Source organism: Vidua macroura, chromosome 8 (assembly GCF_024509145.1).
Source record: "Vidua macroura isolate BioBank_ID:100142 chromosome 8, ASM2450914v1, whole genome shotgun sequence".
NCBI classification, from domain to species: Eukaryota; Metazoa; Chordata; class Aves; order Passeriformes; family Viduidae; genus Vidua; species Vidua macroura.
In genome coordinates, this window is record NC_071578.1 from 12,965,834 (window position 1) to 12,980,802 (window position 14,969).

The 14,969-nt window shown below is 48.2% G+C and overlaps 1 protein-coding gene across 2 annotated transcripts in view; it reads right to left on the reverse strand.

Annotated features, from left to right (window-relative positions):
* Positions 1-877: 877 nt before the first annotated feature.
* The window catches only part of SUFU (SUFU negative regulator of hedgehog signaling), an 89,836-nt gene continuing 75,744 nt past the window's right edge, over positions 878-14,969 (reverse strand). For both annotated transcript variants that reach the window (XM_053983665.1, XM_053983664.1), the window contains exons 11-12: positions 10,395-10,463; positions 878-7,230 (exon numbers count right to left, since the gene is read on the reverse strand). In XM_053983665.1, the coding sequence (XP_053839640.1) occupies positions 7,141-7,230; positions 10,395-10,463 (159 nt within the window). In that variant the 3' untranslated portion in view covers positions 878-7,140. The remainder of the gene's footprint in view (positions 7,231-10,394; positions 10,464-14,969) is intronic.

Genomic DNA, 14,969 nt, shown 5'->3' on the forward strand with positions numbered 1-14,969 from the left:
AGGAAAAGAATGGCTTTCACTCCAAACTTCAAAGGAAAAGAAATCCTTGCAGAAACCCCTTCTGCTGATTGCTCCCCTTTTGATGCAGGGTGGGCTGAGGTAACACCTGCGAAGAGCAAGTGCAAAACCTGCCTAAAGCTGGATTTTGGCTCTCCATGCATCCTTTCCTTTCCCTGTCATCCTTCCTCTGAGCACTGCAATCTCCCTTCCCCCCCCCGCCCCGCCCCGATATTCCACCCTTTCTCTCTGGCCTTAAAGGCATTTATTACTGAGGAGTGTAAAAAGATTACTGCAAAATCGTTCTGTGTTACTGGGAAATCATTGCAACATTAGCTCAGTAATATTTTTTCATAAGTGTTTGCTGTGTCTCTTCTCCAACATATTCAGTCTCTGCACACACATCCACACCCCCACAAATCCCACTGAAGCCAGGAGGCACTTGGCAGAGGACAGGAACACGGACCTGACCTGACACTCACCCCAGCTCTCTCCTTCCTGTGCTGGTGGACAAGGTTGCCATCCCTCAGCCAACTGGCTGCATCCTTGGACCCACGTGCAAGCACTCCCTATTCCAGCTTGTCCAAAGAGCACAGAAAACCCTGGCTGTCAGGGCACTCAGGCTGCCTTGACTCAAGGGGTTTTGCCAGCAGATGCTCATGGAAGATGCTGAACCTGGCAGGTCCTGGGAGCAGTCACTTTGCTGAGTTTTTAGGGGAACAAAAGATCCCTTTCCCTCCCACACTTGGCCAAGAGACCCCACTTCCCTGGGAGCAGGGAAGAAGGTGTCAATGAGGAGAAGGAGATGCCAAAGGAGCCACAGAGCTGAGCAGGAGACAGTCGGTCCCACCGTGCTGCCCACAGAGAAGGACACTGACAATTCTGCAAATACCTTTAATGCACTTAGAATACACAGGAGGAAAAAAAATGTTTAGTGATTCACAAAAATATTACAAAAAGTCACGTGCAGGCGAAACACACCCAGCACTGCAATAACAATGTAAGAATTTACATTAGAAACTAATATAAAATATTTAAAAACCTCTGCTAGTTTAGCTTTCTGTTTGTTTTTTATTAAAAAAAAGGAGGAGGGGAGAGGGAAGAAAGGCCATCTACAAGGTACTGGTACACCGGCCACAGAAACACAGGCTCCTTCCAGCCCCGCTGGGAGTGTCCTGGGGCTCCTCCATCCACATGACCCCTGCGTCCACAGACCACACACACACACACACACACACACACACACACACACGTACACAGTTGAAGCACAGAAAAGTTCACCCCAGGGCTGCAAGGGCAGCCCCAGAGGTCAGGGCTTGCTCTGGTCCCAGTCACCCATGTGTCCCCTGCCCTGGGAACCTTGCCTTTGCTCCCATTCAGCACACAAAACAAGTAGTGTCCCCAGAAAGAGGCAAAACCTCCATCCATTTAAAAAAAGGGAAAAGTTAGTGTGTCCAGCCTGGGCTGGACAAGAGAAGGGTTTTGAAAGAGTAGACTTGGGTTTGGAGCATGACCGTGGCCAAACTCACAGAACCAGGACTGCAGGTCTGGAAGGGTGCAAGGAGCACCCCAGTGTGGGGGCCAGGGCATCACTACGAGCCCCTAGCAGGATGCTGCCTGCTTCCACGGGGCTGCAGATTCCCACTTTGGGGAAAGCCAGAAGCCCAGAGCTCCCCAGCCTGTGATCAGTCCCTACACCAGGACAACATGGCCACTCACACCCACCTCCCCTTCCTCAGCCCCTGTGCGTTTTGCATCCTGCCTGCTTCTGTCGGCAGAGCAGCACAGGAACCTCGTCAGCAGCACCACAGAGCCCTTCTGCTCCCATCCTGCTCGGGGCATTGTCAACAAGCCGTGTTTATGTGGGACCTACCGCACACGGTGACAGCTCGGTCCCTCCCACCCTCGCCGCTCGTGCAGTGGAGTTTCCGGAGCCGCACTTTTGCTGCAGTTGGGCCCCAGGGAAAGGAACAAAGGAGCCATTTTCATCTCCAGCCTCGTCGGGAGCGGAGGGAGAGGGCAAGAGAAAAGAACAGTGTTTGCAAAACACAACAATCGGCAGGAAATTTTCTTCTGGCTTTTTGAGGTTGGGTTTGTTTCTCTCTCTCTTCCTCTTTTTAAAGAGGGTAGGCACAGCATCAGGACAGTTTAAAAACAACCAGGCCCTGGCCAGCCACATCTGCCATGTGCAGCCCTTCCTGGCTGATGATCCTCTCTTGTTATCAGGGCTCCACAAGCCAAATGGTGAACGATGCTGTGGTCTTCCAGCAGGGGAAAGAGACAGGGCAGCCCCTTCACAGCAGACTAGAAATGACGTTTGTGAACTGGTGTGCCACTTAGGATGATTTTATGGTCTGTCAGCAACTTTAGGGGAAACAGAATCATGGTAGAAATGAAGAGGTGGTGAAGCATGATACACGACAGGTTCACTGCCTGAGAGACAAGTCGATACGGGATCACGTTTAAAACACATTTGCAACCTCAGGCCTATTCTCCATTTGAAATTTTGGACTCATGTCAAACACAAGGGTTGGGTTTTTTTTTTTAAAGAAGAGAGAACAAGCAGACACTGCACAACAGAAAAAAATGTTTAAAATGTTATAAAAATAGTAGGTTGAAACAGAGTTTGTTAGGTCGAGAGACTTAAACCCAGCTTTAAAATCTTAAGAGGTGAACCCCATAGGCAAATGTGGATTTTGAGATTGCTTTGGATACAGTCTGGCTGCTGTACAGGCTGGCATTTATTAATAGGGACAGATGCACAGAAAGGAATTCTTGGTTGCCCAACAATTCATCTGCCCTTGCAGCTTCACTCACAGGAAAAATTAAGGCACAATGTGTTCTCTCACAGGAGGGCAGTCACCCAGTCCCTGGGAGGTGGAAGGGCTCTCCTGGTGCTGGAACCCTTCCTCACCTGGCCCAGATGGAGCAGGGGCTGAAGCCCAAGACTTGATACAGTGGAGCCAGAAGGCACAAGGCCATGCTCTGGGCTAGGGGAAAACTGGACACACGGCTCCCTCCCTGTTCTTCCTCTGGCCTGAAACTTTTCTCCCCACCTGATGTGATGCAGCCTTGCTCTGGCCAGGTACAAGCTGGAAAAGCAGGACATGGACTCTGGATGCCAACCTAGGATGAGGGAAGAGCCAAGCATTGCTTTCAAGTGTTTTCGGTTTTTTAAAAAAATATTTCTACTGGTCCCAGATGAAAAACAACACAACCCTTACTTCTCCCAAGACCATTTGATGACCTGATGGTGTAATTTCAAAAGCCATGCAAAAGCAACTGAATGTTTAAAGTGAAGAGCTTCAGAATATAATTTCAAATCACTGCTGGCAATTCCACATAGAGTAAAACCAATATACACTATCCTCGAAGAATTAGACACAGCAGGCACCATCTAAGCCATTGAAAATATGGTTACAGCAGCTACAAGACTGACTGCTCTGTTCAGATCACACCCTACATACTTTAATACTGAAATTATACATTCCTCGTCCTGTTTTTAATCAGAAATTGAGAGAAAGGGAGAGTAGCCCTGGCTTTTAAGACTTCTGTTTCAGAATTGCTGTCACATGCTGGATTTTCAAGGCTCTTCATCTTTCCAAATATCTGAATTGACCTGCATTGCCAGATTTCTTCAAAAGAGAGAAATCCTGTACTCACTGCTTCTCAGCTGCTTACGTTTCCATCCAGGTCACTGTCTTTAGCCAACACAAGCCCCACAGGTTTTGGTTCCATACAAACCTGCTTCAGGCCTTCTACACAATAGAGAAAAAAATCAGCACCAGTGGTCCTACCATCTCATCAGGTTTGGGCTAGAAAAACACCGTGGCATTTATTAACACTGATGACTTCCCTCTTTCAAACTACATGCTGACTAAAATACAAAGGTTTCTTTTCCATTTCATTCACACACAGACGTGTCCTCTTGCCCCAAGATGAAAATATCCAAACTTCACATCTCATTTACTTGCCAATGAGTAAGCCTTTGGCACAGCTGCAAACTTGATGTGAATTGTGAGGGGATGTCCTGTGGCTGCCCAGCTCTTCAGGATACTGAGTAACTGCAACTTTCTTACTCTTAGATAAATTGCTGAGAGGCAGCGACAAGACCAGGGAGCTTAAGGGCTGACTTTCACCAGGTTCTCACAGTTGCTCTAACAATAAGACACAGAATTCTATTTTAGCAATTATTTGTCTAATATTTCCCGCCTTACCTAAATAGGAAGATTTCACTTCCTTCCCTTCAAGCCTTCCCCCCTCAATTGTTATCTGGCTACCAGCAAAGATCTGTGAAAAAGTGTCTCGGAAATAGAGATTTCTGGCATGCCACCTGTTCATAACTCAAATACACAGAACTATATATAAATACATGACATGGAACAAAAATACACACACACACACACACAAGGATACTGGGTGGATTATCACATGCATTCAGCGTGCTCCCTCTGAAGTCAATGGAAACCCAGCCCAGAGCATCTGATGAGAGTAAATACAGTGAGGAAAACACTTGCATGAGAAAGGCAGAACTGGAGCACAAGCCAACTTGGAGGAGGTGCTTTCCCTGCATACAGCACCAGATCCCTGCCGTGAAGGCTCAAAGAGTTCATAGGGCAGGAGGTCCCAAGCTTTCCAGATGTGTGTCAGAGCCCAGAGAGGGTATGATGGACTTCTCTCTGCCCTGTGCTGATCTCTGCAGGAATAGCAACAACTGACCTTCCAAATGTCCCTTCTCCACCAAGATGTGGATTTTAAGCTCCTTTTAATGAGAGTTAGCATCTGGAAACAAGGAAGAGCAGCCAGCATCGTGGCAACAGGCCAGTTCTGCTGCAGCACCCTCAGCAAGCTTGTACAAGAGCATCCACGGGCTACTGTTGGATGGCTTTGGGACAAAATTGTAGATGCTGCCCTTGTCTTTTCCCCACTGCCACAATTATCTGTTTGCCCATTATCTTGTGGTGGGACACTTGGGCACATCGTTTTTGAAGCTGGACTGGTAGGTTTTCATGCCACTTTCTCACCCACGCTGTCCCTTGCACATACATCTACAGTGCAGAAGGGATGCTTAGTGCTAACCAGGACAATGAAAACTGGCCAAGAGATCCCACGGATGAATGCAGCCTGCCACAGCACAGAAATCACTCTGGCTGGCACATGCAGATATCTGTAAGTTTGTTCTTTCACAGCAGGATTTTAAGATGATCCTCTGAGTTCAGACAAAATGACAAACTCATTTACATGTAAATTGCTTTCATAGCTTTGCAGAAAGGAAGGTTCTGCAGAGCAGTGTTGGACCCTGCATTTGGCCTGCCTTAAATTATAATATAAAAACAATTATAATAATACAAACACTACTTTGTACACAAAGCACGCCCTCCCCTGCAAACCCTGGCATGCTTCGGTAGGTCCTGCAGCCCTCTAGTCAATAGTCACCCTCTCTGCACAGAGAGACACTGAGTGACTTGCCTGAGGCCACAGAGAAATTCTGTAGCAAGTCCAAGGAAAGCTTTGTGGCTCCTAGCTCTGCTTCTTGACCAGCATTAAGCAGCCTCAAATATATGCAGAAAACATCAAAGCTGACTGTGCTGGGAAGAAATTAAATCAGAAAACAAACAGAAAACCAACCCCAGAGTACTGTGAGGCCTCCTGGACTTTGCTGTTTGATCAGGGGAGTTAAGTGTTAAAAGCTTTTGTTATACTTGTATTAGGATCACACAGCAACTGTGCATAAACCACCAGTTATCTTGTAGGCAGAAAGGGGTGGAAGGAAAGCTGCACCTCCCCTGACAAGGAGTGAAGACTTGTCACCAAAAGACAATGGGCAGAGGAAGGCTGGGGAATATGCATCAGAAACAGCCTGCAGCAGCAGCAGGGGGTAAAGCTTGCAGTGGGTTGCTGCAGGTATCCACAGGGCCAGCAGCTGATGCAGAGACACAACCTGGCACTGCAGAGATCAGCTCCTCTGCACACGTTTTGCTCCAAGGAGGAAGCCACAGGGATCTAGAGAGAATGTCTTTTTAAACTGGTTTTGATGCTTTACAGTTCAAACCCACCTGAAAGGAGGAAGGTCAGCAACAAGAGCCACCACAGTGAGGCTAGAGGGGAAAATGGAGCTGCACTGGGGCACAACCCTGCTGGAACAGGGAGAATAGCTGGCTTCATTGAGGCTGAGACTCCTTTCTGCTGTGCCAGGGCAGCAGAGATCTCTACTTCATATGCTTTCAAGCAGCCCCCTGATCCTGCAAAGCTGCTGAAGTTGTCCCTGTGAACAAATGATTCTTTCTAGCTTCTCAAATTCTGTACAATAGCAAGGAAAAAATACTTGACAGTATCTCTTTAAAGATAAACACACTGTAAACAGGAGATCTCCCCCGCCCCGGTAGCTTTCTTCCTCCTGCTTGTGCAAAACCAGAGGTTGCGACCTTCTCTGGGGTTCAGGCACAAGGACAGGATGCATGAGAATAAAGTTGCCTCTGTTTGCAGTGATACCATAGCTAATAGCACCAAGACCAACACTTAAAACATGCCTAATTTGAGGGCAGGGAGGATCTGGATTTGTTTTTCTTGACTGAACTGGAAAGTTCATCTTTAAATCTGTTCAGCTTCAAGCATGTGAGCTTTTGGCCTCCTTTAAACAGGGGAAATACCATTCCATTTCTAAAAAGAAAAAAAATAGCACATGGAAGAACAGTTCTGCAGTCAGTAAAAGTTTGGCTAACAAAAGGACTCCAGAGTCACGTAAAGAACATTTAATCCATGGATTATAGGCTCGCACCTGGCAGAAATGTATGTGTAAATACAGGCGTGCAGAGCGTCTACACCCTGGGCTAAGGCAGAGGGGAGTTCTGCAGCTAGGAGAGAGAAAGGATTCTTACTACTAATTTTCATAGTTAAATATTTCTCACTCGCACTCACACATACGCAGGCTGCTCCCAGAGAGTTCAGCCTTGGGAAGGATAAAGGAAAGGGCTCAGTTCGGTCTGGGCTGGTGCTGAGTAGCTCCTCTTCTGTTTGCAGTGGTTGTGCAGCAAACTCTTTTTATTTGCAGGCAGAGTTTTTACTGCATTAATTATCCTGTGAGTCACTGGGTAATGGACAGTAACTTGGCTCTCCCAGTTGTTAGAATAGTGTAATTCAGCTCTAATGCAGTGGGTTGTCGAACACGGCATCTGGCAAGATGGAAACTTTCAGTTTCTTTTCAGGCCAGCTGTACTCCTTTGGAAGTTTAAACTGTAAGACAGTAAAGAGAACCAGTTAATGCATATTACTGCAATCTGCACAGAAAAAACAAAATTGTTGCAAAGGCGGGCAGCCCCATGTTATTATTATTTTTTAAAACAAGAGGCCACTAAGAAAACATTTCCCCATCAGTATGTTTTGGACAGCAGTGGACATTAGATAATGTGGCCTGTCTCAGCTGCCAAAGTAAAGTTCTGAACTCTCAGCCCAAGCGCTGTTTATTTCGTCAGATGAATTTTGGAGGGTTTCTGTTCCCATCACTATTTCCCCTTCCCAACATCTCGGAAGATTTGCAGCAGAAGTGTCTTCTCTCCTATCTAACCATGTCCCTCTTCTTTCAGCCAGCCCATCCCCCAGAGCCCACATTTGCTTTAAAGGGAGTCTTAGGGCAGCTTTCAAACCCCTTCTCGTTCAGAGTGGAATGTAGGTGAGCCATCAGAGCTCTCTGGTGACAGGCAAACTATGCTGCCCTGGCTGGGGAGAGCCAGTGTGCCTGCACAGCATTCCTGCTGCAGTCCTTCCCACCTCTGGCACAAAGGCCTCACAGAGCCCCATAATGCCTTGTGCTCACACAGGCACTTGGCTGCTCAGGCTGTTTTGCAAACACTGGTTGAAAAACACAGAAGGGAGATTCTTTGTCCCAGTCTGGTTTACACAGCACTGTCTGTGGCTAATGTTTCCCAAACAAGGCAAGTCCACCTGTCCCATTCTGATGTCCCTGCTTGGGCTAGGAAGTCACCCCAACATCAACCCAAACACAACCATTCAGGGACAGAGCTGCAAGGAGCTTTACCGCCAACCCTTCTCACAACCACATGGCCAGTGCCCAAGCATTCACACAGGTCTCTCAAACACAGCTCTGAGGTGGGGGTGAAGGTGTGGGGTGGAATCTCTTAGGCCACAAATCTGTCCCATCCACAGCTGAATGGCAACCAGTTCTGCATAGGCATTTTATGCAATCCCAATGGCCAACCTGAGGACCCAAAACACCTGGGGGAATAGCTCTGGAAGCCTGTTTGCACACTCATTTTGTTTTCAAAACTGTACTGCACCTGGTGTTGCACTGCCTTGCCCTGTGATACTCTCTGACACCTGATGGGACTCCCAGGGAGGAATCTTGTGGGGACCCAACTCCACCAGTGACAATCTGCCCTGGAGGTGGCTAATTCAGAATAGTTATGGATACAGTGGTCCTCTCCTAGGAGAGTCCTCAGACCCAGGCCAGCAGCACCGTAGGCTTCCCAGGGGCTGTTTGAATAAGAGAGCTGGTACAAGGAGCAGTGACCTCAAAATCCTCAGTCTTTCTCCAATTATTTGTCTTTCTTCCTGTAAGCACTCTGTTTCTGATGGACACCAACACAGGCTCAGTGCAAGGTTCCTGCTAAAGGAGATCACCTCCAGCTGCCTGCTCCACAGCAAGGGTGTCTCTAACATGAATTTGCTCCTGACCTTGCTCCATTTGCAGCTGCCCATGAGGGTAACCTGCAGTTGGTATCCATTGACCTTAATATACTGGTGGTTCATGGTATGATCCATGATCTGGGGGCACAGCAGGAGGATTCTTCAGGATAGAGGCTACCACTAACTTCTGTTCGTTATCCTCTAGGAAACAAACAGCTCAAGTCCTATCTAAGTTTTTTTATAAACTCAAGCCCTGTGTACTGCTTGCACTATGTAATCTACTGGCCCTGCACAGGCAAGGGAATTCTGAGTTACTGTCCAGGACATGTGAAAAACATGGAAAGAGACTTAGACAGATTATTTCACTTAATTTCACTTAACACAGGTGGTTCTTTGTGCAGCAAAGGAAAGACTCCTCACAGTGCTTCATTCTACCACATGAACATCATCAGCAACAGTCAGGACTGATGAGGAATGCTTTCAGTTGGCCCGACCTGGATCCTGCAAGTTACAAATCCTTGGAGGAATCTGGATGCTGAAAGATCACATTTCATCTCAAGTATTTTCCTTTTTATAAACAGCAGTGGTTCCAAAGCAATCCTCTTGGAGAAGTCATCCTTTGCATTTGTTTGTTTTTCACTTTTTAATTCAGCAAAGTCACAGTGAGTGGGAACCAAACACCCTGTTGCTGTGCCAGGAGCTGCCATGCTCTTTGCCTCAACAGACAGTGAAAGAACATGAGCCGTCCAAAGCCCTCACTAAAGGGCCTTCAAACCAAAGTGCTCCTGGGCTTCCATGTCACTAGTAAAAATGAGCTTTGGATTAGGTTTAACTGGATAAAAGCTGGCCTGAAAGTCACTGCACAGCCAGCAGCATGCTCCCCTCACTCACACAGTGAGGAACACTCTGGCATTAAGTCAACTCTGGATTAAACAATTAGAGCCCTGAGATTTTTCCTGGGGGGAGGGGAGCAGAGCAAGGGATGGGAAGGCTGCTCTACAAGCCAAGGAAAGTTTCTTTAGAGTCTGCAGGGAGCTGTAAAAAATGGGATTAAAAATATTACATGTCATTTCTGCCACTGATCTTTGAAGTCAAGCAGAATATTTATATGGCATGCATGGGAGAGAAGGTGTTAAATGTTCCCCAGGAAGAGATCACACGGCAGTGGGAAGTTTAGTACCAGCTTTATAAAGCCCCTCTGGTTGTTGCTGTAATGCTTCCAGACTGGTGATGGTCCTTCACACACCGTGCAGGGCCAGCAGGTGAAAGCCAAGTAGCAGATGTGAAACAGCCCTGCCTGCTTACCAAACCCACTAAAGGAGGCCCATACAACAGATTGTTCAAAAGTATATGTGCTACCACCACTTTCAGCCTTTCTGAAAGCAGGGAAGGTGATGTGCTAGGAGCTGCTGGTGAGGACCACATCTATGCATGGCATGGAGGAAACCCTGGCACCTGGCCCAGGGGCTGCACTGCTTTCATTTGGGGTGCTCAGATACCATGCTGGAAAAGATGCTGATGGAAAGCAAACACAGAGTCTCCCTTAATACCTATCCCTGTCTTGTATTTCTTGCAATCTCTTCTCTCAGTGCCTCAGTAGTTCACAGCAGATGTGACGGCTTAGCATGGCCTTAAGTCTATGGATGGGGCAGGGCTGCAGCCTGCAGGCTGAGGGGAGGATCAAAGACAAGCTGCAGGATGGGCTGAGCTCTCTGGGACAGTACATGGAAGATAAAGGAATGATGCAGCCTTACTTCCTCTGGAGAATTCAGATCTTCTAAATCTTCCAGCATTCTCTCTACGAACTCTTCAGTCAATAGGATCTGCAAAGGAAATACAGTATTTTATGCTTTTACACTCTTTGTTTTAGCTAATTGCAAGGAACAGCATGACTTCTGCACAGAGCAGACTGTACCAACTCACTCCTTCCCCTATGTCCTTCTTTACCGCAATACAAAGGTTTGAGGGCAAGGAGCTCTTAACTTTGTCTGCCACCCCAACCACTGAAAAAAATGTTGAAATTATACCGCAATCTTTTTTGACCCTCAATTATCTCCCTTAGTCTAAAATTAGAGGCTCTGCTTTAGACAGAAAGAGTGGGGAAGGAGGAAAAAGGGTCAAGATAACAACTGTTGGAGAGACAGTGGGAGACAGCCACTTTCATCTGATCCACTGAAGTCAAGCTCACAGTTTAATCAGGAAATAGCAGCATAGGAAGAGCCAGGGATCCATACAGAGCTGGTGCTCTGAGAATGGGGAAGGGCCTGACATCACATTGTTCACATGAACCAGATGCTGGGTATGGGAAGTGCTCCCAGAGGTGCCCACGCAAGGCACCCCCATATTGTGATGGCACATGCCCATCCTGTGTGCCTGTGCTGGGAAAGCTTTTGGCTCATCTCAGAGCCAGGCTGGCAAGCATGAAGCAGTCCAAGAAAGCAGCTGCTGTCAAGTCAAAAGTCCTGGATGAGGACCACAACCCCAGCTTCATGGAGTCCCCCATGTCATAGAAACCAGAGACATGATGGGGGAAATCAGCCCTGGGAATTCAAGCAGAGGAACTCCCACCCTCTTTAAAAAAAACATGTGATAGGCAAAAGCAAACACATCCTGCCCTCTTCACAACAGCCGCAAAGGCCAGAGCTCCAGGCAGGACAGCTGGTTTGGCACAGGAGCAGAGACAGCCGTGCAGGACCAGGCAAACATCCCCACGCAGTGAGGGGGCCTTGGAGCAGCATTCCTGGGAGTTAGGTTGCAGCAGCATCCAGTGGATTATTATTTCCATTTTAGCCTACAGGTCTGTTTCTTTCCCCCTGCTCCTCCTTTCCTTCCTCTGGTCCACCCTTTCCTCCTCTCTGGCATTACTTTCCATCCAGAAGAGCCCACCATTCCCATGTCCCCTTTCTCACCCTTCCTCTCCCTGTTCTTCCCAGCCATGAGCCCTGTGCTCCAGAGAACGGACTGTTCTAGCACCAAACAGTGGTGGAGCTAAGTGGCCAGTTGCACTGCTCTCCATCTCACATCTGGAAGAGGGGCAGCCAGGCTGTCCCACTGCCCTGCAGGAAGCCAACTTCCTGTGCCCACTGGCTGCTTAGGGCCAGTAACACCAGTGGAGAGCGAGTGATTGCCAGGATGCCAGGGGCAAGTGGAAGCCTCTGGGCTCCATTTTGGCAACAGATAAGCAGGACTATTGGACAGAAAGAGAAATTGAATACTCTGGTCTCCCCTTCTTCTTTTGTTGGGCAAGACAAGAGATCCAAAAACCACTAAATCCACATCCAAGGTGTCTGCAGTCCTCTCCCCTCAACACTGCCACACTGCTGCCACTATACACAGATTTCCTGGGGGATGATGGAAACACAACCTCCCCTCTCCACTACATTCCCCTCTTTACTTAGCTTCAACCTGCAGCAGGCTCCAGGCCAGGGTTTATGAGCAAGCTGCTCAGCATGAATGCAGACACCTTTACCAGGCTTTTCTGATCATACCTCGAGCCTGAAAAAACTCAGCTTCAGCTTGGAGCCAGCAGCTTGCTGCTTTGGACAGGACTCTGCAACCTGGCACCAATCTGCAGACTGGCAAGCTGAGGAGCATTGCACTGAAACACGCAGTGCCACCGCAAACTGCTGCAGTCTCCTTGCAGGGGCTTGCAACTCTTCTGCCTCTTGAACTGGAGACACTCATTTGCTGACTGTTTGCAGGAGGAGGGAGAAGTCTGTCCCTCCTGGAGGCAGGAGGGCAACCTGATCACTCAGCTCAGGAGGAAGGGCTGGGTGGGGAGCTGGGGCTCTGCACGGAGAGGATCGCTTTCTGCGGAGGTGCAGTCTGCAGTGGGGTGAGGGAATGAAAACAATTTGGCAGACATCAAAATCTACAGAACAGCCGGAAAAAGGAGGAGGAATTGGTATTCACAGCAATCAGGCCAGGAGGAAATGAATATTCAGCCATCCACGGATGAGCAAAAATGCCAGAGGTTGGGATGGGTGAGAGAGCAGGAATGAGGAGCTGCAGCTTTAGCAGGGAGACTAGAAGACAAGCACAGCAGGAAGACCCCTGGGCACTCCCAAGGTGCCACAGGCAGGAGAGAAATGGGAGCCACGTGTGCAAGGCAGCCAGCTGCTCTGAGGCTGTAGGAAGACAAGACAGTGTATGCAGGGGTAAACAGCAAAGGGTGGAGAGAATGAAGGAAGGAACAGGTCAGGTCTTGGCTAGGGACAAACCTACATGGAGTATTGTGCCTAGCATTGAATCTGGGGTGCAATGCCTTAAGATGGCTGAGCCCATCTACAGCTCACAGTTCACTTCCCTCTCTCAGTGAATTTTGGTAATCCAGCTGAAAAAAAAAGCACAAATTCCACTGAGGCACTGAGCTGAACTGGCTCCCTGAAAGGTCTGACAAGTGGAGCGAGATAGGAGACCACAGCTCAGTTCAGCTGCATTTGGGGGCTCAAATCAATGGCAGCCTGCTCTGTGCAGCACGTGAGGAAAGATTGCAGTGCCTTCTGTGAGCCCTGCATGGACAGTTAACTTTGGTGGACAGCAGATGTCACAGGCTGCAGTGACAAACTGCTGCAGTGACATTCACACACACAGTGTGTGTCTCAGAGCCTGTCCTTAACAGTCCAAGTCAGAAAAAAAACCAACCCAAATGCTACTACCCCACATTGCTGGGTTGACCTGCCTTCCTCCCTGGGGAAGAAGGGAGACTCCAAAGTGCAGGTGTAACCAAATGTACAAGCAGCCAGGTCCCACAGCACAGGAAACTGTCACTCTTGAGGTTCTCCTGAGCATGCAGGGGGAAGGCATGTGCCAGCAGGACACCAACTGCTTAAGAGGGCTTGGAAGCAAGAAGTATTGTCATCCTGAAGTCGCGTCTAGACAAGATTTCTCCTGTTAGAAGTAGCCCAATCAAAACGGCCCAGGAGCACTAATGCCTGTGCTCATACATAGAGCAGGCTGCCATCCCCACCTGCAATCAGCTAAACCACCTCTGTGCTGGTGAGTCTTATGGAGAAGGCTGTAAATAAATCCAATCCTATCTCAGCGCCCCTCACTCACAGTATTTCACATTTCCAGTTCTTGTAGCATGCCTGCTCCTGCACAGTATGATACCCCATTACATTGACACACACACACACGTTGTATGTGCATGATATTAAAGGTGACATTCCCAGCAAATAAACATGACAGACTGCCATTGCTCTAGGCACCTAATTTAATTTCCTCTGGGATTTAAACCTTAGAAGCTCAAATTAAACAAATAGGCCTCACTCACTTTATACTTCAGAACTGAATCTGAGTTTTCCTCTGATGCTGTTGACTGATCTTATCAACAGGACACTACACAGAGATCACAATGATGAAGCAGCTTATTCCCTTCCCAAAGGAAAACAGAGGCCCACTGTTGTGCTGCAGCCATGGGAAAAGCTGACACAATCTGGAGGGCAAATGAAGCCATTCCATGGGCACTGAACAAGCCTCTTCTCCCATGAAATCTCTCAGCTGGTGCTGAGGAAGCAAAGAAGCAGTCCTGAGCAGGTGTCCTGGGTGCTGCAGCAGCCCAGCCTTGCAGCACTGTGTTTTCACAGCCCTGTGCAAACACCCAGCCTGCTGAAGCTGGTCACAGGGTTCAGCTCAGCCTGTGCAATGGCTGTTTGCAGTATGAACAGTGAACAGCCCTGCCAGCCAGCTGCAGGTATCTGAAACAACTCCTTGGGTGCTGCACAGTCCTGCTTGCACCAGGATCTCCCAGACCTGACCTAGAGAGGCCTGGACATGTGCAAAACCATTGTCAGCAGATCTGGATTCCATTTGCTCTGTGTTTTGTGGCACTCAGTGATGCTAGAGATGCTCAGAAGATGATAACAGCCAGAAGATAAGTCCCTGTTTTCTATCACAGGTACCTACCGCACAACTGAAGTACAAAGTTTGGGTTCTCACCACTTCACTAACAGCTGTAAGTGTCCAAACATGTTCAGAACACCAGGCTAGGCTGTCTCATTCAGGTGGATGTGCTCAGGGAACACATGCTGTCTCCCTCTCGTGGCAAGTCTCACCTGAGCTTGCTGAAATCTGCTTCTTATCCACAGGGCTCACCTACGGGTCACCTGAAGGAGTTTGTGTTGAAGCTTTCTGTTGAAGTTTTCATACCCACATCTGGCTGAGAAATCTGTATCATGACTTGTTACAGGTACTCAGCTGCAGGTATATGAAAACGGATGAAATCTAGAAATGTACACAAGATCTTGGGGCTCCAGATGAGTTCAGCTGACTTTGAAAGCACCTGGTGCTTAGTAAAACATTAAAGACTTTATAGTCAGCTTACAGGT